The sequence below is a fragment of the Crinia signifera genome, chromosome 5 (genome assembly GCF_055691185.1).
Source record: "Crinia signifera chromosome 5, ASM5569118v1, whole genome shotgun sequence".
NCBI classification, from domain to species: domain Eukaryota; kingdom Metazoa; phylum Chordata; class Amphibia; order Anura; family Myobatrachidae; genus Crinia; species Crinia signifera.
The window spans coordinates 108469974-108495555 of NC_139221.1; the positions used below are offsets into that span (position 1 = coordinate 108469974).

A 25582-nucleotide genomic window follows, 5' to 3' on the forward strand; every position below is an offset into this window, starting at 1 on the left:
AAAGTCATTCAATGGTGAATCATTTCCCCCCCTTGTGCATGGCAGCATACACGTTGGCAGGTGTGTGCAGGGGCGGGGAAGGTGTGCGATCAGTGCGGTGGCAGCTACCTGCTCGCTGGGCTCTGAACGATCACAAGCCAGTGCACAGGTCTGAAACAGGCCCTGAGACACAAACATGTGTTTATATTATACAGTAGTTTCCTACTTTTGAAGTCTCCCCAGGAGAAGCCTGGAGAGAAGATACTGCTTGCCACTCTGGAAATAGGCACACTGTTGTCCAATAGTTTATAAAAGGTGCCAGGATTTAGTAGCTACAGCTAAAAAAGGTAGTGAGTGACACTGCACACATCAGCCAAAATGCTAATGAAATAACAATGTAGTCTAAAAAGCACATATAAATGTGTTTACCAACACAATGCAATCATGCAATATCCATAGCACGCCCAAGAATGTATTCAAATCAGATTATAGTTTTCCTGCTAGGCTGTTTTAGCGGGCAGCACCCCGCTAAAACAGCCTGCCTCCGACCCATCTGGTGTGACCGAGGAGGCTGTAGATAGCAATGCCCGGTGCTTCCACGGCAGTGTAGAGCCTTTGGGGTGGCCAGGCCTGCCCCTCCAGTGACGCTTGCAGCTGGGCCCGCCCCTTTTTCTCACGGCGTGGCCCAGACATGCCCCTTTTGTGACATTGGCAGCCTGGGATCGCCCAAAGCAGTGACGTCGGTGGGCCCGGTCCACCCCCCTTATGCTGCCCCTGTGTTTGTAATCACTACAAACTCAAGATGAATATTATCTTCCTATAAACATAACCATATGGGCAATATATAAAGCATAGTAGGGGGCAGCATGGGCTAAATCTTGGGCCTGCTCATGGGATGCAGTGACATGTCATTGGAGCATGACACGTACGGTGTAATGGTTAGCATTACTGCCTCATGGCCAAAACTTTGTAGGAGTTTTTATATTCTTCTGGTGCTTGTGTGGGTCTCCTTACTTCTTCCTGGGTAATCTGATTTCCTCTCACAATCCAAAAATATACTAGTAGCTTCATTGGCTCCCAACAAAATTTAACCCTAGAATGAATGTTTGTGCCTGTATATGTTGTAGTGAATATAGATTGAAAGCTCCGTTGGGCAGGGACTAATCTGAATGGCCAAATATTCCCTCTAAAGCACTGCAGAATATGACTGGAAACGAGTTAGGTAGAAGCAGACACAGACGGAGCAGTTTGTGAGGTAAGAGGGGAACCAGACAAGGACAGTGATAGAGAGGCTAATGGACTGGAGGATGTGGAGGAGGAGAGGATAATCTTGAAGACAGCAGAGAAGTCCAGGAGGATGAACAGAGCGGAATGACCCCTTGATTTGGGTGAAAGCAGGTCATTGGTGACTTTGACTAGGGAAGTTTCAGTAGAGTGGATGAAAGCCAGATTGAAGAGGATCAAGGATAGAGCTGTCAGAGACAGCTTATGAGGTGTGGAGGCAAACAGGAGACGAGGTGGTAGCTAGTGGGTGAGGAAGTGTCAAAATTAGTTTTTTTTAAATATGCAAGACAAGAGTATGTTTAAATGGTGAGGGAAAGATGATAGGCTGAAGAGGTGAGCAAAGTGGAAAGGCCCTGGGGAAGAGGGAGTGGAGGCGGCAGAAAGTCGGGCACGGTAGAGAGGGAAGATGATTAGATGGAATAGACTCCATTTCTGTAGTAGGGTGGAAGGAGCACAGGGTGGGATGACTTGGGGGAGGGGGGGACAGCAAGGCTGCCAAGGGGATTGGAGGAGATTTTGTGTAGGTCAGTGAGAGTGGGAGGTGAGGGAGGAGGCAAAGGAGAGTGTTGAAAGTATCAATGAAGTGTCAGAGACTGGAGGACTGAGATGAGTGAGTAATTGATTTCTACAGCTCTGCCCTTGCCAAGCTATTCTTTTACCAATAGTTTGCATTGCTTTGTCAGGCACCTATTCATATAGACACCCATCAAGGATTGATCAAATCAATTGAATCACCACCCTAATGTGCAATGTGAAAGTTTAGTAGCTTTTGACCATGTGTGACTATAACTATTATAGGTTTACTGAAAAATACTAGCAGAAAATATCTGCAGAATACCTATAGAAATACTCTACAGATAATGGGGTACTAATAGGTTATTTGGGCACCCACTATAGTTACTACACTCATACCCCCATTATCCATGTTGGCATGGAGTTGATTTATATAGTGTGGCGTGCCACCATGCCCGAAGCGTGGCGAGCGGACGCGGAAAACTAAGCAAATAGCTTAGTGGGCGCCCAACTAACATATAAGTACCGATAATGGTCATTAAAGAGTAAAAAGATAGTTTAACCCCTTCCCGACATTTGACGTACATTTACGTCATGGTCGGGAAGTACTTCCCGACACATGGCGTAAATGTACGTCATGGCTTTAAACTGTCACCGCGTCTATAGACGCGGTGACAGTTTAAACATGTCTGCTATCCCTGACAGCAGACATGTCCCTGCATGCCCAGGGGGGGCTGCGATGCCGCCCCCCCGTCGGCGATCGCTGTGATTGGCTGTTCAGTGTGAACAGCCAATTACAGCGTTTTCTGTGTCACCGGCGAATAACGTTCGCCGGTGACACAGGGATCGGAGGTGATTGGTGCTGTAAAGTACAGCACCAATCACCACGGGGTGTAAGGGTGACACTGGTGTCACCCCACCTCACCCCGCCCACCCCCAAAGGCCGTGATTGGTTCGTCGGACCGACGAACCAATCACAGCCATGGAGGGGGATTTAAACTAACGGTGACTGCACTGCAGACGCCATTCCGGTCTGGAATTGCAAGCAGTGCGGTCACCGTGCCTATCTGCCGTAGTATACTGACCTGATCCTTGCAAATACTTACCTGATCACTGCTTGTAGCGTGCTGGATGCTTCCTGGATCCTGTTACTACTTGTGACTTCCTGTGTTGTGCTGCTGCAGTGTGATAGCGTTATAGATAGAGAGAGATAGAGAGAGATAGAGAGAGATAGAGAGATAGTGACAGAGAGTGCTATATTTTGTGCTGCTGCAGTGTGATAGAGTTATAGATAGAGAGAGATAGAGAGAGATAGAGAGAGATAGTGACAGAGAGTGATAGAGAGTGCTATATTTTGTGTCTGCTGCCCCCGCCTTTTGTGCTGATCACTATATCTGAGGTGATCAGCAACTTTTTGGGGGTGCAGAGGTTTTTTTTTTTATATATACCTGTCAGTTGCTGCCAGTTGCACTGTCAGTTGCACCAAAGGTTGTGCACCTGCTGCCCCTCACTGGTAATCAGTGTCGCATCAGTGATCACCTTTTTTTTTTTTTTGAGGGTGCTGTGGGGTCTTTTTTTATTTTTTTTTTACACACACTGTGATTTTGTGGGTGTCCTGTGGCCACTGTGCGCTGATCAGTGACGTACATCACTGATCAGCTTTTTCGGCACAGGGTTGATCTATTTATTTATTTTTTTTTGATCAAATTCCTGTTGCCTTTGAGCGCTGTTCAGTGACGGACGTTACTGACCAACATCTGTGCTCAATTTTTGGCGCAGGACCTTTTTTTATTTTTTTTTTTAACCCCTTCAATTTTTTTTTTTTTTTTAACCCCATCAATTTTTTTTTTTTTTATTGGGATCAAATTCCTGTATAAAGTATTTTTTTTTTCTGCACTACATACACACTACACACTACATACCCCCCTGGTTGAAATAAAGTTTGTACCCCCCCTACACTATACACGTGTTGAAACATTTCACTACCAGAAACACAAAAATAAAAATGGCATCCCAAATGTCATCCCAAATGTCATCCCAGTCATCCAGAAGAATGTATTCAGCGGAGGAGGCATATGCCATGCTTGCCTCTGACTCTGACACAGCCAGTGAGGCAAGCGAGGAATTTGAAGGATTCATCTTAAGCTCCTCTTCCTCCTCTAGTGATGAGGGACCCCCTCAAAGACGCCCCCGTAGAGCAGCTGAGACCCCCCCCCAATAATTAATCTCGTATGGACCCCACCACCAGACAATTTTGAGCCCCAGGTTCCTGAGTTTTTGGCCATGCCAGGAATCCAATTTGATTCCACAGGTCTCAGAGAAATTGACTTTTTCAAATTATTTTTCTCTGATGATTTTATAAATTTAATGGTGGACCAAACTAATTTATATGCCCAGCAGTTTATTGCTCAAAACCCCACGTCATCATTTGCTAGGTGGACCCCTGTAGATGCAGTAGAGATGATGACGTTTTGGGGTCTGGTGTTTCATATGGGCATAGTAAAAGAGCCAGAAATTAGGCAATATTGGAGTACAGATGTTCTGTACAGCACCCCATTTTACCGTATGGCCATGACTCGGGCTCGTTTTGAGATGATCTTTAAATTTTTGCATTACAACGATAATGCACAGTGCCCACCCAGAGATGATCCCACCTTTGACCGGCTATTCAAAGTCAGGCCGGTCATTGATCATTTCAGTGCCAAATTTGCAGAGATGTACATCCCTGAAAAATGTATTTGTATCGACGAGTCCCTTATAAAATTTTAAAGGAAGGGTTAAATTCTGCCAGTACCTTCCCAGTAAGAGGGCAAGGTATGGCATAAAAATGTATAAGCTGTGTGAAAGCACCTCAGGGTACACCCACATGTTTAGGGTATATGAAGGGAAGGATTCAAGAATTGAACCGCCAGAATGCCCCCCCTCCCTCGTAGGTGTTAGTGGAAAAATTGTCTGGGATTTAGTGCACCCCTTCCTGGATAAAGGTTATCACCTCTATGTGGATAACTTTTACACTAGCATCCCCCTGTTTAAGGCCCTTGGTTCAAGAGGTACAGCAGCTTGCGGTACTGTGCGCAAGAACCAAAGAGGCCTCCCAAAAACGCACATTGCCCAAGTAATGAGAAGGGGTGAAAGCAGGGGAATATGCACCGAAAATATGTTGTTGGTCAAATATAAGGACAAGAGGGATGTCCTTATACTGACAACAATTCACGGAGACAGTACCACCTCCGTCCCTGTACGAGGTACCAGTACCCACACCTCAAAACCTAATTGTATCCTGGATTACAATAGGTACATGGGCGGAGTGGATCTTTCAGATCAGGTACTGAAGCCGTACAGTGCCCTGCGGAAAACAAAAATCTGGTACAAGAAGCTGGCCGTGTATATCATCCAGATGGCACTGTATAACGCTTACGTGCTATTCCGTTCTACCGGCCAGAGGGGGACATTTATGCACTTTCAAGAGGAAGTCATAAAGGGCCTAATATTTGGGAACCAGCAGGCAGAGGGCCCCAGTACTTCTAGTACTGGCCCCCGTATTGTACCAGGGCAGCATTTTCCTGATGAAATCCCCTCCACTGGAAAAAAGGGCAGGACACAAAAAAGGTGCAAAGTTTGCTATAAAAAGGGAATAAGAAAGCAAACTATTTTCCAGTGAGACACTTGCCCCGACAAACCCGGCCTATGTATAAAGGAGTGTTTTAAAATATACCACACATCTATGGATTATTAGGTTCATCATTTCACCGTGCTTCGGGGGTCTTGCTAATGCCACATAGCACCCACCATTCATTCCACCAGAATCTGAGCCGCAAAATCCAAAAATCACTCCTTCCCTTCTGAGTCCTGCCATGTACCCAACTGGTATTTTTTGGTCACATGTGAGGCATTGCCGTACTCGGGAGAAATTGGGGCACAGATTTTGGGGTGCTTTTTCTCCTTCATACCTTCTGAAAATGAAAAATTTTGAGCCAGAACTGCATTTTTGTGTAAAAAAATGTAATTTTTCATTTTCACTGCCCAGTTGTATCAAAATTGGTGAAACCCCTGGGGGTTTGAAATGTACACTATACCCCTAGATGAATTCCCTGAGGGGTGTAGTTTGCAAAATGGGGTCACTTGTGGGGGGGTTCCACTGTATTGGTGCTTTGGGGGTCTTGCTAATGCGACATAGCACCCACCAACATTCCACCAGAATTTGTGCTGCAAAATCCAAATATCACTCCTTCCCTTCTGAGTCCTGCCACTTTTTGGTCACACATGAGGCATTGCCGTACTCGGGAGAAATTGGGGCACAGATTTTGGGGTGCTTTTTCTCCTTCATACTTTCTGAAAATGAAAAATTTTGAGCCAGAACTGCATTTTTGTGTAAAAAATGTAATTTTTCATTTGCACAGCCCAGTTGTATCAAAATTGGTGAAACCCCTGGGGGTTTGAAATGTACACTATACCCCTAGATGAATTCCCTGAGGGGTGTAGTTTGCAAAATGGGGTCACTTGTGGGGGGGTTCCACTGTATTGGTGCTTGGGGGGTCTTGCTAATGCGACATAGCACCCACCAACATTCCACCAGAATCTGAGCTGCAAAATCCAAAAATCACTCCTTCCTTTCTGAGTCCTGCCATGCACCCAACTGGTATTTTTTGGTCACATGTGAGGCATTGCCGTACTCGGGAGAAATTGGGGCACAGATTTTAGGGTGCTTTGTCTCCTTCATTCCTTGTGAAAATGAAAAATTTTGAGCCAGAACTGCATTTTTGTGTAAAAAATGTAATTTTTCATTTTCACTGCCCAGTTGTACCACAATTGGTGAAACCCCTGGGGGTTTGAAATGTACACTATACCCCTAGATGAATTCCCTGAGGGGTGTAGTTTGCAAAATGGGGTCACTTCTGGGGGGGTTCCACTGTATTGGTGCTTGGGGGGTCTTGCTAATGCGACATAGCACCCACCAACATTCCACCAGAATCTGAGCTGCAAAATCCAAAAATCACTCCTTCCTTTCTGAGTCCTGCCATGCACCCAACTGGTATTTTTTGGTCACATGTGAGGCATTGCCGTACTCGGGAGAAATTGGGGCACAGATTTTGGGGTGCTTTGTCTCCTTCATTCCTTGTGAAAATGAAAAATTTTGAGCCAGAACTGCATTTTTGTGTAAAAAATTTAATTTTTCATTTTCACTGCCCAGTTGTACCACAATTGGTGAAACCCCTGGGGGTTTGAAATGTACACTATACCCCTAGATGAATTCCCTGAGGGGTGTAGTTTGCAAAATGGGGTCACTTCTGGGGGGGTTCCACTGTATTGGTGCTTGGGGGGTCTTGCTAATGCGACATAGCACCCACCAACATTCCACCAGAATCTGAGCTGCAAAATCCAAAAATCACTCCTTCCTTTCTGAGTCCTGCCATGCACCCAACTGGTATTTTTTGGTCACATGTGAGGCATTGCCGTACTCGGGAGAAATTGGGGCACAGATTTTGGGGTGCTTTGTCTCCTTCATTCCTTGTGAAAATGAAACATTTTGAGCCAGAACTGCATTTTTGTGTAAAAAATTTAATTTTTCATTTTCACTGCCCAGTTGTACCACAATTGGTGAAACCCCTGGGGGTTTGAAATGTACACTATACCCCTAGATGAATTCCCTGAGGGGTGTAGTTTGCAAAATGGGGTCACTTGTGGGGGGGTTCCATTGTATTGGTGCTTGGGGGGTCTTGCTAATGCGACATAGCACCCACCAACATTCCACCAGAATCTGAGCTGCAAAATCCAAAAATCACTCCTTCCTTTTTGAGTCCTGCCATGCACCCAACTGGTATTTTTGGTCACATGTGAGGCATTGCCGTACTCGGGAGAAATTGGGGCACAGATTTTGGGGTGCTTTGTCTCCTTCATTCCTTGTGAAAATGAAAAATTTGGAGCCAGAACTGCATTTTTGTGTAAAAAAATTAATTTTTCATTTTCACTGCCCAGTTGTACCACAATTGGTGAAACGCCTGGGGGTTTGAAATGTACACTATACCCCTAGATGAATTCCCTGAGGGGTGTAGTTTGCAAAATGGGGTCACTTGTGGGGGGGTTCCACTGTATTGGTGCTTGGGGGGTCTTGCTAATGCGACATAGCACCCACCAACATTCCACCAGAATCTGAGCTGCAAAATCCAAAAATCACTCCTTCCTTTCTGAGTCCTGCCATGCACCCAACTGGTATTTTTTGGTCACATGTGAGGCATTGCCGTACTCGGGAGAAATTGGGGCACAGATTTTGGGGTGCTTTGTCTCCTTCATTCCTTGTGAAAATGAAAAATTTTGAGCCAGAACTGCATTTTTGTGTAAAAAATGTAATTTTTCATTTTCACTGCCCAGTTGTACCACAATTGGTGAAACCCCTGGGGGTTTGAAATGTACACTATACCCCTAGATGAATTCCCTGAGGGGTGTAGTTTGCAAAATGGGGTCACTTGTGGGGGGGTTCCTAAATTTTAGCATCTTATGGTGCCTAGAAACCTACATGGTGCCTAAAAAATAATCTCATAAAAAGGAGGCTCCAAAATCAAGTAGGTGCTCCTTCTATTATGAAGCCTGTGGTTTGGTCAACGTGCACACTAGGGCCACATATAGGATATTTATGAAAACAAAAGAATTGGGGGAATCAATTTTTAGTCACATTTCTCTAGTAAAATCTACTGTGTTCCTTAGAAAAATGTATTAAAATTGCAAATCTGCAAAAAGAAATAAATTTTGAAATTTCACCTACACTTTGTTTTAATTCCTGTGAAACACCTAAAGGGTTAACAAACTTCCAAAATGCTGTTTTGAATACTGTGAGGGGTGCAGTTTTTGAAATGGCATCATTTATGGGGGTGTCTCACATACAAGTCCCTCAAAGTCACATCAGAACTGAACTGGTCCCTAAAAAAATCAGTGTTTGAAATTTTCTTGAAAATTTGAGAATTTGCTATTCATATTGTAAGCCTCCTAGTGTCCAAAAAAATTAAAAGGAAGTTGAAATAATGATGGAAACATAAAGTAGACATATGGTCTATGTTAGTTATTAACTATTTTGAGTGGTATGATTATTTGTCTCACAAGCAGAAAATTTAACATTTTGCAAATTGCTAAATTTTCCATTTTTTTACGACATTTTGGTATTTTTCACAAAAAAACACCGACTGTATCGACCCAAATTTACCACTAACTTGAAGTACAATGTGTCACGAGAAAACAGTCTCAAAATCACTGGGATAAGTAAAAGCAAAAAAAAGTTATCCCCACTTAAGTGATACATGTCAGATTTGAAAAAAAGGGCTCTGTCAGGAAGGCAAAAACTGGCTATGTCAGGAAGGGGTTAATTAAGTTGCGTTCATATAACAGCCTTCAAAAGGGAAGCACAAAATAAAGGTCACTAGTAATTAACCTTTTACAGGTGATATGTGAATTACAATTAAGGGTTTAACACAAATCACTTCTTAACTCTCCCTCACCCAAGCCACCAGCCACTATCAATGCACAAGATATTGCTTCTGTCTTCCTACAGGGACAACATTGACAAAATCCAAGATGAATTTTTATGCTCTGACTCAGTCAGTGATCTGCTCAATTCCCTACCGGAACCTTCTGACACATTTATTTAATTTGATCCCACAAATGAAGATGAAGTATCTGCACTTTTCTCTCCCACCCAATCTGCTACCTCTCCTCTTGACCCTATACCCTCACAAATAAGTAAATCTCTGTCTCCTGTGCTCATCCCAACCTTAACTAAAATCTGAAACCTCTCTTTCTCTACTAGTGTATTCCCTTCATTGTTCAAACATGCAGTTAATTCTCTGATTCTGAAAAAACACAATTCTGGCCTAAGCTCTCTCTCTCAAACTACCGTCCCATCTTTCAGCTTCCATGCACCTTCAAACTACTTGGGAGACTTGCCTACCCTCGCCTCACACACTTTCTTAAATTGCACAACTTATTTGACCCACTTCATTCAGGATTTTCTTCCTAACACTCCACAGAGACAGCACTGACTAAAGTTGTGAATGATGTGGTCACTGCCAAGTCTAAAGGCCACTACTAATTCTTCTAGATTTCTATGTTGCTTTTGACACTGTGGGCCATACCCTTCTCATACAAACACTACAATCCTTAGGTCTTAAAGACACAGCCCTTTCTTGTTCTCATCCTACCTATCTAACCCATCCTTCAGTGTTCGTTTCTCTTATTCCACCTCCTCTTCGCTACCTCTGTCAGTTGGAGGACCTCAGGGTTCAGCCTTAGGTCCTCTGCTTTTCTCAATCTATACCTTGTCTCTTGGCAAACTAATCAGCTCTTTTGGACTTCAGTATCCTCTGTATGCAGATGAGCAGATGATACTCAACTCTACCTATCTTCCCTGGACCTGTCCCCATCTATATTGGGCGGTGTCTCTGAATGCCTTTCTGCTGTTTCATCTTGGATGTCATCTTGTCACCTTAAACTGAATATTTAAAAAAACAGAATTAATTATATTTCCACCGATAAATAGTAGTTCCCAACCAGATATCTCTATCTGCTATTGAGAATATGCCAATCACTCCAACCACTTAAGCTCGCTGCTTAGGTGTCATCCTTGACTATGAACTTTCCTTTGTTCCCCACATTCAATCTGTCTCGAAATCATGCCACATGCACCTAAAAAACATATTCAAATTTCACCCTTGCCTTACACAAGACACTGCTAAAACTCTAATCATGCATTGATTATTGCAATAGCCGGATGTAAACAAACATCTCTCGTCTCCCACTGTCAGTCCATGGGTGTCGCATTATTGGTTTGTTATCCCCTGGATGCTACATGGAACCAAGAGGACTTGATCTATGCTGGAGGAAACATGTAAGTGTAATTTCCTTTCACAGGTACCCCATATTGGATTTCTTCAGGGCCAGCTGATGGACAGATGTAGGTGGACCTACCTACGGTGCCAAGGTAGGTAAGTATATGTATGAAAGGGCTGTCTATGTAATAAAGTTTTATTGTTCTGGTGTCAATGTGTTTATTTTAATATTTGTTTTGCTGTGGAACTACAAGTTCCAGCAGGCCCTCTAATGCCCTGCATGCTTGGTCTTGTGGTTCTACAAGTTCCTCCATGCGGGGGCGGCTTGCGGGGACTCCTAGTTCCCCAGCAGTATACAATAGTTTATTATTTATTTTACACTGCAATCAGCCCGGTATCAACAGTCCAAGGGTACTGGGGACAAACCCAGGCTTCAACCTGGGCAATTAAGTTCTGGAGGGGGGAGACCCCTACATTGGGAGGTCCCCACTTCCCCAGGACCCCTTCCCAGGCTGACTGGTCATGGGTTAATGCTTTGGCCACGGGACCTTATATGCGCGGCTGTGGCATTACCCCAGGGCCGCTGACAGAGGGATTCTATGGGGACAACTGTCCCAGGCCCCGCCACTCTGACAGAGGGTAGGGCTCGGGCAGCTCTATCCCCGCATGTTCGGCACCAGTATCCCCCTTCACTTATCTACACAGCTGGCCCATGCCATGCCGTCGTACATACAGAGCCCCATGGCCAGAGTGCGGCGGCTCCAGCTTTCATCAGCAATCCAGTGCCTGCTGCCCTCTGCCTTCTGGGATGTTGATACAGGCAGTGTAGCAGGGTCCAGGAAGCCGGATTTCCCCACAGGAAGCCCCCCACCGCAGCGCCTCTCTCTCTCTATCACGAGCCTTGGATCAGCGTCTTGCCGCCCTGGCCTGCCCCACCCCACAGTAACTAAAGGTAAATCAAATAAATACTTATTGTACAGAGAGAGAGAGGTAGGTGGGGGGAGGAGAGGTATTTTTACAGAGGTATTTTTTTCTAAATAAATGGCTAGTATACAGGGGAAGGGGGAGTTATGTGCATATATATATATATATATATATATATATATAAAAAGAAAGAAGGGTTTCAGAGGGCGCTGGAGAGTGGTTTAGCACTTGTAAAATACAATGTTTATTGCAACAAAATATACAATTCATGTATAGCCACATAAATCATATTTTTAAAAAATACAAAGAATACAAAAATCACACTGATTAGGCAATTTTTCACTTAAAGGATCTGACCATACTTGATTTCTCCTTAGATTAGTGGTTAGTATGTTATGACATGGGTTATTAGTCTAAAGGAGTTAGTCGTTTGAAGAATGGGGCCCAACACGTTTCGTCTAAAAAGACTTCCTCAGGGGCAAGGACAAACCGAAAACTGTAAATCATGATACACCAGAATGAATAAAATATTCACATAATGCCATACAATTTAAAAAATGCCATACAATTTTCAAAAAACTTTAAAAATAATAATTTTAAAATAATTTCCTGTTAAAATAATTCAGGGTACTTATGTAATATCTGGGCTCCCAATTTTCTTATGAGACCGCGTCCCCTCGCCACGCTTCGGGCACGGTGGCTCGCTGTGCTCGCCACACTATATAAAATGAACTCCATGCGTAGTTGGATAGTAGGGGTATGAAAAAATGGGGTGCATTTAACATGGGAGCCCAGATAATATATAAGTACCTAATTCAGGAGAACGAACAGGTTAAAGAGGAGAGAGAACAGATGGAAAGGAATGTATTTTACAGAATTAGTATTATCAAATACCATGCATACCTTCTTGCTGAATAGGGTGTGTATCATACACAGATGAACCAAAATCAGGTTATGATCAGGGATATTCAACCTATGGTGCATAATATAGATATCTGAAAATGTATCTGGATGCCTCATATTAGGGTGAGGGGAGAGGGATGCAATTTTTACATACCATTTGTGAAATCCTCTATAGAAAGAATATAGAAATCCTCTATAGGACTTATAGGTCAGATTCTATGGCTTTGTACCCAGCCACTATCGTATCTGATAAAGAGAAATGTATCCCTTTTTTAGTATACACACATGACATAATAGATGACTAATATGTGTAATACTGCTTTCACATTGCAGAAATGGGTAATGACACGGTATTCTTAAATGGGACTTTAAAAACGGGTCTGAGCCTTGAGACCTTTCACATTGCAGGTGAAAACCGTTTTAAAAATCATTTAATACCATTCAAACATTCAACCCGTTTAACCCCCAAGGGACACATTTCAAGCCATTGAAATAGAGCTGTTCAAACTGCCAAAAAAACGGCTCTGAAACGTGTAGGACTCTGCTTTTTAACCGTGTTGAAATACCGGTTAACTTTAACCGGTAAATCAACTCTGGCACTTTCACATTGCAGCCTTAAACGTTTTAAAATGGGAAAAAAACGGCAATATACCGTTTTAAAAGTGCGATGTGAAAGGGGTATGAATGTAACCAAACTCTGTTGGGTCTAAAGGCAACTAGTGTGGGCTTTTTTTAAACCTTATTATACAAAATAATCCACAGAATCTACAAAATCCACTATCTAAACTAATAAAAACAAAAACAAAAACTATTCATCCATTTATAATGATATGCACATGACATAATATATGTCAGATATATATAAAGAGACAGACAATCTGTACAAAGTACAACAATACTCTATTGGGTCAAATGACAACTAATATGGACTTTTTCCAATATCTTTTTAGACATATATATATATATATATATATATATATATACACATACACACACACACACAGTGTGTGTATGTGTGTATCTCTCTCTCTTTCTCTCTATCTCATATATATATAAAGAAAATGAAAAGTTTAGAGTGCGCTATAAGAGACTGATAAGCATATAATAAAATATTTTTATTTATAAAAGGTTTACCCTTTGGGTATAACATTGTATATATACAAAGTAATAGCAAGTATACAATTCAACACAGTTTTGTGTGTGGTACTTTCACAGCATATCATCAAGCATTTGTGTCATGCTCAACGCGTTTAGTCAACATTGTGACTTCATCAGGGTATATAACTATTTGAAATGAATGATTCATAAAGTGGTAGAAGGAAGCGCATCCTTCTTTAAGAGTTTATGGGGCAGATGTATTAAGCATTAACAAGAGATAAATGCAAGTGTGATAAGGAGAGATAAACATCCAGCCAATCACCTGCTAACTGCCATGTTACAGACTGTGTTTGAAAAAAGTCAGTAAGGAGCTGATTGGCTGGAAGTTTATCTCTCCTTATCACCCTGGCATTTATCTCTTGTTAAGGCTTAAAACATCTGCCCCTATATGATCCAGAGGTCCAATATAGAATCCAATTTAACCGAAGATCCTCGGGAAAAATTCCTTCAACTGATACTCAGCTCAATGCAAATGTTCGCAGATATTCAGATATCAGCAGACAAATAGTAGCTCTGTGGGGATGTGTCAAGCTGGGATCCAAAGCTGGAGGGGTTAGGGTTAGGCTGTGTGGCTGGGTGGTGGTGTTTTATAGTGGTTAGTGTTCGATACTAGCATGGCAATTGGTGTTAGGCTGCAGGGAGGGAGCAGGGGTCGGCTTAGTACAGACGTAGCCATGCTCATCTGTCCTACCTATGCTGGTTGACCCGACAGACAAGGCGTGGCTGAGCATTGCGCAACCTGGCTAGTGTGGCGTATGGCGTTGCCGGGGAGTGTATTTCTTATGTTCATCCATCATGCTTCTGAAAATCACCAATGCACATACTTGAGGTCTCCAATGTAATACAATACAGTAATATAGTCCAAGATCTACTTTACCATTTTGTAAATACAGTATGCTACGTAGTCAAACATTCTTGGCCGTGTTGTACAGTAATGATGCTATGTAGATGCTCACTCAGCCCCAGGGACACACAATATTAGTATTAAACCAAACTCCCAAGATAACTGCAGTACATTCCTAAGTGATATAAAGTGTGCAGTGTGTGGCATAATATGTAATGGGCATTACATTGTGTGACAATGTGTAATGGGCATTATGGTGTGCGTAATACAGGCGTAATGTGTCCCACGGGCTCTACTTGGCACAGTGTGTCCAATGGGCTCTACTTGGCGCAATGCGTGTAAGTGTAATGTGAACTGGCATTACTGTTTAGTGTAATGTGAACTGGTACTATTATGTGGCCATGCCCATTCCCCTATGAAGCCACGCCCTAAATTGTTAACGCACACATTTAGATGCACTGTTCCTGTTTTTGGTGTGTTTGGGTTGGGGCACCAATTCTTTTTGTGGTACAGAGCACCGAAATGTCTCATTGTGGCACTGCTGCTACGATGCACATTATGTGTATAATAGGCACTACTACTATGAGCATTATACACCCTTTTTTCAGCGTGCGCCTTCAACACATGCTGTCTCTTTTTTAAGTATGGTAGGGTGCAAATTATGGTTTGCAGAGCACAGAATAAAAGAATAAAAAAAAAGTGTTTGTGCCTTAGAGAAGAGGGGCAGAGCTTCAGGATGCAAGGGAGAAGGGACGCTAAGAAAGTAGCACATTAGTGGCTAATCTAAGGGGTGGGAGCGGCCACCACCAGATATATCGATATCAGCCAGATAGCAGCTGATGACGTCCATAGATTCAGCTAAAGTCGGTAACACAATGAGGACAGGAATACGTTACTTGGAGTTGCAGTCTATGAGTATGATGTTCAGAACATCGGATGCTTGAGAGCGATGGTTAGAACATCGATGACAGGAATGATGGTTAGAACATCGATTACAGGAACGATTGTTCGAACATCGAACACAGGAATGATGGCTGGAAATCGAATGCAGGACCGATGGTTAGAACATCAACTGTGAACGACAGCTGGAACATCGACTGGAGCTAGGCAATGAACTGCTGGGGTGAGTATCCCTTTAACTGTACACAGGCTCACAGGAGCTGGAATACCTGGAATGAAGCGCACCGCAGCAGAGAGCCACAACTGTACCAACAGGAGACAATTGAAGCACTAGCAATGTGTCTTGGATTTCCCAGCATACATATACCCATTAAGAAGCTGGGATTGGCTGGGCAATTATGACAGGGATCCAGAATACACAGGATTGGCTCAGAATGACATGTGACTGGGAAAAACATGGCAGCCCCATGTCAGGCTATGGAGGGAAAGGGGTGGTGGTGACCCTGACCACACAGAGTGGGTCTGGGTGCAGGTGCGCCTGGCTGGAGCTGTGTTTCCCTAGCTGCTGCTCTGGGACAGGATAGTTAGTCCTGTACTGAATGAACAAGAAAAGAAAGGGGTTTTGAGCTGCGCTTGGTATAACTTTGTAAAAAGTGAGGTAATGAAACCTGTAAAGTTGGGTGAAAAAAATGAGGGATTGGTTGATCTAGTACAAAAAGATTTAATGTCTAAAATACATATAGCCAGAATACATTGATAATTCTCTAAAATCACATAAAATTCATATCTCACCAACAAAACTGGGGAAAATGTATGGCCCGGAGAGTCCCAAGAGTCCTGTATAGGGCTGAGATGTAAATCGTCCTGTATGGAGCTGCAATGATATGCCCAATTGGAGCAGTAGGGAGGGAGGACCAGATGTAAGAATAAGGAGCGGCTTAAGTTGACACGGATTGCCGACTCCCTCCGCTGGATGGACTGGAGCGGGATGGGTCCTCTACCTCTACCTTACTGTAGGAATTTGTAATCCAAATGGAACCAGTGGAGGTGGTATTACCGGACTGGGATCTGTGCGTGGCCCAAGGGAACCCCCAGGTCCTGGTGAGGCGTGATGGTTGTCTCCAATGTAGCAGATGGTGGGGAGGACTTGAAGATGTTGATAAGGAGCGGCACAGGATGGCACAAATAACCGACTCCCTCCGCTGGATGGAATAGAGCGGGATACAGTCCTCGACCTCAACCTTGCTGCTAGGACTTGGTGGTCCAATTGGACAAAGGGTGGTAAGTGTGTGCACAAATAAGCACTTCCGGGTTCTTTAGGGGTACCAGTTTGGTATTCTGGAAGGAGATAGAAACCTGAGTCCTGACCGGTTTCGCTGCTCCAGGCAGCTTTGTCAGAGGATAACAGGTTTAAAACATGGCTGGCTATTTATTTCCTGTTACATGGGTCATGTGACCAACTTGATTAGATCAACCAATCTATTTTATAAACAAATAGGGCGCTAAAGTAGGAGGCAAGTTACTATAAATTCATACACAATAGTATACAATAATAAGATATACACTAAAACATAGTTTGTTAATTGTAAAGTGCTTAGATTATGATCGCTAGCTTGTGCAATCAGTTTTGTTAGTATGGTAGTCATGGTGACTGAGATGACCTTATCGAACGTGCATTTCAATTGGAGGAATAACCTATTAGTTTCCAGGTCATTCTGCCCTGATGGTATGTGGGCTGTGAGGGCGGAAGTACCTGTGGTGCGACCTGTAAGGGCGTCCACTCTATGCTTTAATGGAGGGAAAGTCTGTTTGTACACACCATGCTTGTGGCCAGCAGCAATGGTGGTGGACTGGGAGATTGCAGGGCACTGAGGACTATCACTCAGCATAAGAGATGTTAGCACAGTGCAGGGAAGCCTAGACTGTACTGTGTACATACGGGGGCGATAGGGGCTGAAATCGCTGGGAATATGGTCGCTGAGTGACCATATTGCCAGTGATTGGAGTGTGCACCAGCGATAAATCACCGGGTGTGCGCTCCCGTTTTCAGCCCCTGAATGGTCGCTGGTCGGAGGAGCATGCTCCTCCGACCAGCGACATCCCCTGCCTCTTCACCCAGCAGTGTTTAAATTTTCAACTGCGACCATCTCTGGTCGCAGATGAAAACGGGACACGTTGCAATATGATTGCTGAGCAATATATTGCCAGCGATCATATTGCCCCGTGTGTACACACCTTAAGGGTTAGACAGAGGGCAGGGGGAAGGGAAGGCAGGGCTAGGGGGCACAGGGTAGGGAAGGCAGGGCTAGGGGGCACAGTGGTAAGCCTTCACTAAGGGACACAGGGTAGGGGAAGGCAGGGCTATGGGGCACAGGGCAGGAAATCCTGGACTGAGGGCTAGGCACAGGGCAGGAAGGACTGGACTAGGGGGGCACAGGGCAGAAAATCCTGGACTAAGGGGGCACAGGGCTGGAAAGCCTGGACTGAGGGCGGTGTTTCCCTCTGCTATGCAGTGTGTAGTGAATAATGTTCCCACACTGCACACAGCAGCATCAGGGAGCTGTGTCTAAAGGCCCATACACAATGGGCCTGAAAGCCGCTCAAAACAGCAAGTTTGAGCTGCTTTCAGCTCAAAGCCGCCCAGTGTGTATGCCCCGGCGATGAGTGCTGCTGCTCGCTCCCGCAACATCGCAGGGAAAGCTGCTCATCTGCTGGTATTACCAGCAGATTAGCGGCTTTGAGGACGGCTTTGCTTAGCTCTGTGCTATACAAAGGCATCCGACCCCCTCTGTTGGCACCGGGCAGTGTATGCACTGAGCGGCTTTCCCCCCAGCGATGATAGCGATCATCGCTGTCCATACATGCTGGGAATAATTGCCTAGTGTGTATGGACCTTTACTAGCGATCATCGTGCCTCCCCCTGCCTTGGGACCCGGCAGTGTGCAACCCGACCTCCTTTCCATCTATACGTACAGCTTTGTGATCAGGAACCTCTGCACTCTCTGGGGCCCTCTCTGAGCCCGGGCCTGGGACATTGGTACCTGCAGTACCCCTCTGATGGCATTCCTGATGGGCCTAATTCATATATGTAGTTGCAATTGGAATTCTCTAGGCCATGGTTCTTCAAACTGTGGCCCTCCAGATGTTGTGAAACTACAAATCCCATCATGCCTTGCCACAGTTTTGCTATAAGGGAGTGTTAAAACTGTGGCAATGCATGCTGGGATTTGTAGTTTCACAACATCTGGAGGGCCACAGTTTGAAGACCCATGCTCTAGGCTATGGAGCTGCTAATGTTAACATGTAATGCTGTTGCCTAGGAATAAAGAGATGCCCTCTGGACTCAATACAGCTAAATCACAATTGCTTACACATTAGTAGACTACACACAAATACAGAAAAAAATTAACGCTAAAGAGGAAAGGGCCCCACACACAGGGCGATTTTACATAATTTCTATGAATCGCTCAGAAAATGGCAGAGAATTGCTGTGTGTGTGGCACACACAGCAATTCAAAAGCACGTCCCCGCAGCCCCGATTGGGCCGCAATTAATAACAGACAGCATAGCAGGTGGTGAGTGGGCCTTCTGAGCGAGTGCTCAGAATCTCCCATGCTGAATTTCCCATTATGAATCTGACACAAATCTCTGTGTATGTAGGGCCCATTAGTCTATGCAGGGGCGCATAGGGAACTAAAAGTGGCCCTGGAAATATTTCTAGAAGTAGCCTCACATGGGCGACACCAAATTAAATGTAGGCAGATCCAACACCAATATAGGTGGGGTTAATACATAACTACACCTGTGTGGAAGCTGATCATTTCATTATGCTAAGTAGTCTAGTGACCCCTAAACCTTTTACACTGCTGTGTCAAACCGCGAACCTCCACATTTCAAGTAATATTGCACCGCCCCCCCCACTGATATATAACACAACCCACACCCTCCAATAAGCAGACAAACACTTCATTACACGAATTCCCCAAATATAAAAAAAAATCACTCCTGTATGGTTGACACCATGATTGAATGACATGCACGAGGTTGACATAGACAAAATGTTGACACAAGCAAAAGGTCGACATGCTAATGAATTGTAAAGTGTTTATTAGCTAGGTACTTGCCCGAAGCAAAGAGAGCCATGTGAGAGGGTGCAGTAAACTAGTTTGGAGTCCACATGATCAAATCTATAAATTGACCCCAAAAAACCCCCATAAAAAACTCAGGTCACCCTTTTTATGTTTCGACGGTTGCGTTTGTCTGTGTCAACCTTTTGATCGACCAATTATTTGTTGGCTTAGACACTGTACACCCTTAATACTATAACAATTTATTTATACAAAACGGATGTTGTTGAGCATAACAACATCCCATTTTATTTAAATACAGTCTGTAATCTTGCCCTTGTGGAAGACAAACTGCAGCAAAGTGGTTAAAGGTCATATTATTGTAAATGTTACACTACAAAGTTTTAAATTATATAATATTTTTATTTCTACTGTGCCTACCTCTTCCTGATGTTTGCATATAAGATTTAATTCAATATTATTAGTTGAGTGACTGTATTTTGAAGATTTTGTTTTGGTATATTATAAGAATTGTAAAGTACTTTTGTATTAAGAACTTATGCATTTTATTGTAAAACAGAAAAAAACTGTTCCATGATAAAGTTTGAAATAAATAAACTATGTTAAACTGAGATTCTTTATAAATGTTTACAGTAACAACAATTAAAGCATGAGTATACTAATAGTAATCTTTATTTTATTATTTGTCAATAGTCACCCACAGAGGATGTAAGTATAAACACGTTAGCATTGGTAATGCAATAATATACAAATATTTCCTATAATTAGGGATAGCCTTATTCCAAGAACTATTGGGCTGAAGATTTAATTAGTGTATATTAATTGTTTTTCATTCTTATTTCACCATTGGTCAAACCAGTTCATTGAAAATCACCAAAATGATTTGCTGATTGCTAGAATTATGAATTAAGCAAATTTATAGGAGATATTTGTAATTATCCCTAATCATAGGATCTGCATGAACTAAACTAGTACTGGTGGTAGATGGCTATCTATATTCACTGTCTTCTGCAATGCATCCTTGATAGAAGGATAGAAGATAAGGATGAGTCCTCATACATGTAGGCCCTTATTCAGATCTGATCACAGTACAAATTTGTTCTCAAAGTGGGCAAAACCATGTGCACTGCAGGTGTAACATATTCATACCTGAATATGTTACATCTAAACAAGGCCCGTAACCTCAATACACCATGCAGCATGAGATACCTGGCATGTATGAGCATCCTGGTCCCGTGCAGCTCCGCTAACGTTGAGCATCTTTTATTTATTTTGTTCAGAATGCATCTTTGTTGCAATGCAATGCAGCCAGGAGGGACAATCGGCTTGTGCTGATTCATTTAATATATTAAACTTGTATGTTGTGTGTGGCCCAATTCAGCTTGACCCGGTTCAGCTTGATGTCAGCCGCCCATCCCGTGCAGGCTTTGGCCCACCTGCATTCACATGGGGCCACCCAGCCTTTTTTGGGGCATGCCTACCATTTTTGTGTGTGTCCTCGTGCTCCAGCCCCCTGCCCGCCCCCTGTCTACACCTCTGTGTATGAAAGTCTCGGCGACTGTGATAGCCGCTCAAGGCGTTCAAACTGCGGCCCTGTACATGTGAATATTCACCTATATGCATGCGCAAAGCCGCAACATCGGTCCCCGGCATGAAAACATTGGGGACTGAGTCAAGCTGAATCGGGTTCAGAGTCTGTATATGAAGCAGAACAGAACCTGTGTTGGAAAATGTTGCGGCTGCAATATTATAGCACTTTGTGTACAGATGCAGACGCTCAATCTTATCGGGATATACAAGTGTCATATATCAAATTACTCACACTACTTTTGTGTCCTAATCACATTGCAATAAAGGCACATTTTCAGCAAATAGAAACACAAAAGTCACCCTGCTCTAAAAAGATTCCCACAAGATATGGCTTGCCAAGAGGGGCTGTTTGACATGACTGCACCAAAGATGTATGAGGATATAGATATATAAAATGTGTGTGTATACAGTATGTATGTGTGTACATAGAGGTTTTCAGGCAAGTATCATTGGGGCAGATGTATTAAGGCGATGCTTATCCCCCCACATTATCAATTCCGGCTTCACCTCATTACCAAGGCAAAGCAGGAAGGGAAACCAACAACATGTATTAACATCATGTCCACTGAAGTGGGGAAATGAAAATTTCCAGCTCCAGTGATGTCCCCTTGAGAAGACAGCTCATCCGTGGGCACTAATGCGCTGTTTCTGCCTGCCCGGCCTGTTCTTCTTGGCATGCGCAAGATCTTGCTACTCACGCCCCTGCTGAGTGTGAATAGAGCATCGCCACCCTGCAGCTGTTGAAGTCAATAGCTGCAGGAGGCGGAATGGTAGCATTGCTGCCCATTCATACATTTTCCCTGCATATCGGCCTGCTATATTTTAGATAACAGTGCCAATATTGACAGGGGCACACAGTGTCCCTGTCATTTAACGTGTGCCGGGCCTTTCATACATGAGAAAGTAACGGTATCCATCCACATAACATGCGCTGATACCACTTCTATCCCATAAGAACACCACACACATCTGCCCCATAAATATGTGTGGGGAGTGCCGACGTGTGTGTGTTTGTATGTATGTATGTGTATATATGTGTGTATATATATATATATATATATATATATATAAATCTTTGTAGATTATGCACTCACGGCCAGCTTTGGACATTGAGGGGGTGCTCCTTTAAAGTAACACAATGTGTCCCAATAATATATAGAGTGGGACGAATCCCAATAAGGGCACTCACCAGGATTTCTCGTAATGACAGCTTCTTTATTGGTAATCCATTACCAGAATTGCTTATATGTAGGTCTACGTTTCAGCCACTAGAGGGCCTTTCTCAAGATACCACAACATTGACATCCACACAGCTCAGGTATCCTGACCTCTGAGCTGTGTGGATGAAGTATAAAGAATAAAGTGCTGTGCATAAAAAAGCACTTTTGTGCACAACACTTTATTCTTTATGTATTGCACATCCTGATGAAAAGACAGAGGTCTTGAAACATAGACCTGTAAAGCAACACTATAAAAAGTTTATTTTGCATTTAACCATTGGAGTGCCGCCTGCCTTATTGGACCTGTGTACAGGCTAATTGGGGACCCAGAGAATATCCACTCTCTCAAATGGGTACTCAGGCAACATTGGAAAACAATTGATGTCTATAGCAGGGTTGCCGACTTTTGTAGTCTCCTCTTTGAGAGAAACCCGGAGAGGAGACTTTCAGCAGGACCTCAGGGGGCGCGGCTTGAGCGTGCCGTCATTAAGCCCCACCTCAGGATGGAAAATAACCCGATTTCCGTGGAGGGGCGGGGCTAAAATTAAGCTTTTATGACACTTTAGCCCCACCCTCTCCTTGGAGGTCAGCAGATCGGTTTATTTAAACGCCGCGGTCAGGGGGCCATTCTGGGATGGTAGGAAACCCTGGTCTATAGTCTAAAGTGTACAGTTAAAAACATGGAATGCAAAATTATTTATAATATGATAATATCCTAGGGACATTTTTGGAAAACAATTCTATGGTTAATCAGACATTTTGCCTTAATTTGCTAAACTGTAGAATGATTAATACCTACAGAGACTGCAAGACCTGTATATCCTATGCTGCTAGAAATCCTTATCTTTATTTTATATAGTAACACTGTCATAACACTTTTAGACCTAACCCTGGTTGAGGTGCAGGATGGCCTCATGCATGGGTACGGTGAGCCGTATGCATGCACTCGTTCGCTGTGCATATACACAGCAGTGCATTCAGGTCTGAATCAGGCCCTTAGTCGCATACAGTATTTATCCATGAGCTTCTAAATTTGTTCTACTTAAAATCCTATAGAGAGTTAAATGGTCTGAACATAGTACACAGGAAATAGTGGGCCTTATTCATCAGTCAACTCTACATATCGACAATCACTGTTCTGGGATCTTCACTTTCCTGCGCATGAGCTAGGGCTTCAAATGCACTTATATTTTGGAAAAATTGAACCACAGTCGAAGTGATTGCGGATGGCGGAGACACTTCGCTGGCTGGGCTTGGTCTGGACAACAGAGGAGTATCCAGACCATTTTTGGGGTGGTACATGATGGTTGCATGACCTCACATGCAGCCACTGCGTGCCGGAAAATATCGGCTCATCACCTGCTTTGCAGCCCAGTATGCAAAGCTAAATTCTGCACTCTTCAGCTCTTCCCAGACAACTTGTGTTCTCTTACTTGGTGCATCCTCTCCTTAGAGTAATCCTGTTCGATATATTTTTATCAAATTTAATATATTAGTAGAGAGTTGGTGGGTGTGTATACAAGATATGTCTTCAGAGTGGGTGGGGAAGTCCAAATGCCTGTTCAACTGTGATGTGCAGATTGGCCTATCAATTGGCTGATTGTTAAGTATATACAGTATGCTTACCTAAATCGACCACTTGGTTGGCACGACAATGGTCAAGTCAGCTAGGTGTGTACCTAGCTTAAGGGGGCTTACCATGCAGGTGACAGACCTACTATTTTTTGCCACTTTATCGTAACTTAATGAAAATAATGTTCCACTAAACAGTTAATTTTAGCCAACTGTTGTGTTTGTCACACTGTAATATTCTGCAAACTCTCATTTTCCTTTGCTCTTCACTAGGTTGAACATTTTGTCCCTCATTTTCTTTTGTATAAATCACATGAATATGTAAATAGACCTAACTTGTAATCTTATGTCATAGCAACTAGGAGCAGATTTCGAAAACTTTCTAGAATCTGGTTGGTTGCTATGGATCACACCATTACTTGTACTCAGCGATACCCTACCTTATTTCACATAACACTAGGCTAATTGCCAGGTCACCAGTCACTTATTTTATTGTGTCTCTGATATGTGAGTACTAGTTTGTCCCTGACAATTTCGCTTGCATTCCAGGTGAAACCCGTTCCTATATTATTATTGTACATTCTCTGCTTGGAGTAGTAATTGCAGAACCTGGCACATTTATCTCCAATATATCCTACTACTTTTATATATGCCCAGTTTGGGAAACACTCCTTAGATAAATGTGGTTCTAATGCCCATTAGGGACTAAAGGGTAGATTTATTAAGCTCGGTGAAGTTATAAAATGCCTGCTTTTTATCACTGACCAATCAGCTCCTAACTGCCATTTTTCAAACCAAGCCTGTAACTTCACAGTTAGGAGCTGATTGGCGGGTGATAAAAACCAGTCATTTTATCACTTCACCAAACTTAATTAATGTGCCCCTAAGTGAGCCATGAACAAAAAGGTAGGTGTAATGTCATTGAGTTCTCTCTATAAATATGTTGTTATTGGTGGTATTTTGCAGGTGAAACCTGTGTCTCACAGCCGAATCAACGTATCGGCACGTTTTCGAAAAAACCTCCAGGAGCCATGTACTGTGTTGTGAGTAGACTCATTTCTATAGGCAGACATGTCATCTTTCCGAACGAAAGCCAAACTCACTGTTTTTAATTTTTCTCTGAAAGCCTAATTGCTAATGGAGATCTCATGAGCCCAGTGGTGCGTTTGCTGATACCTAAGAAAATACTGGATCAATGGGAGCTTGTTCTTGCCATGGTTACGGACAAAGTGAAGCTCCGGAATGGAGCTGTGCACAGGTGTGTGTTTCTCAAAGTCACTTTAAATTGTATTTACTACCTTTCTACTCTGTGAAGTAGGTGAAAAGTCATTTATATGTTAATAATGAATGTGGAAATTTTGAATAATTAGCTTGCTAATTTTAGATGAGCTTGCCATGCTTGGGTACATTCCTCACATATTTTCAAGGTGATATTTTGCACAAAGAGATCTGTATTATGAGTAATTTAGGGTCATGGTAGACGTTAAAGGATACTGCATTCTACTATAAATATATATTTTTTGTAGTTTTATACCTCCTTATCACATCTTTACATTAATTATTGCTTTTCACCTGTAATAGCCCTCAGATGTTACCGTATCTTATATTTAATGCATGGCGAATGATGTTGCACTTCATTCATCTAATGCTGGGTACACACTGAAGCGATTCCTGCGGCCGCTGATATAGTTAACTATACGGTGGGAGAACCATATAGTACATACACTGTCCGATACCGTTCACGATAAAGGCCAGTGAAGTGTCCCTCCTCCCTTGATCCGTACATGCAGTGGG

At 43.2% G+C, this 25582-nt stretch overlaps 1 protein-coding gene across 2 annotated transcripts in view; it reads left to right on the forward strand.

Moving 5' to 3' along the window:
* Nucleotides 1–25582, forward strand: part of DCDC2 (doublecortin domain containing 2) — a 208246-nt gene that overhangs the window by 50172 nt on the left and 132492 nt on the right. The window contains exons 3-5 of one of the 2 annotated variants that reach the window (XM_083187842.1): nucleotides 20100–20114; nucleotides 24755–24831; nucleotides 24915–25046. In XM_083187842.1, coding sequence (XP_083043968.1) covers nucleotides 20100–20114; nucleotides 24755–24831; nucleotides 24915–25046 — 224 coding nt within the window. The remainder of the gene's footprint in view (nucleotides 1–20099; nucleotides 20115–24754; nucleotides 24832–24914; nucleotides 25047–25582) is intronic. The other variant, XM_083187841.1, reaches the window with a different exon arrangement.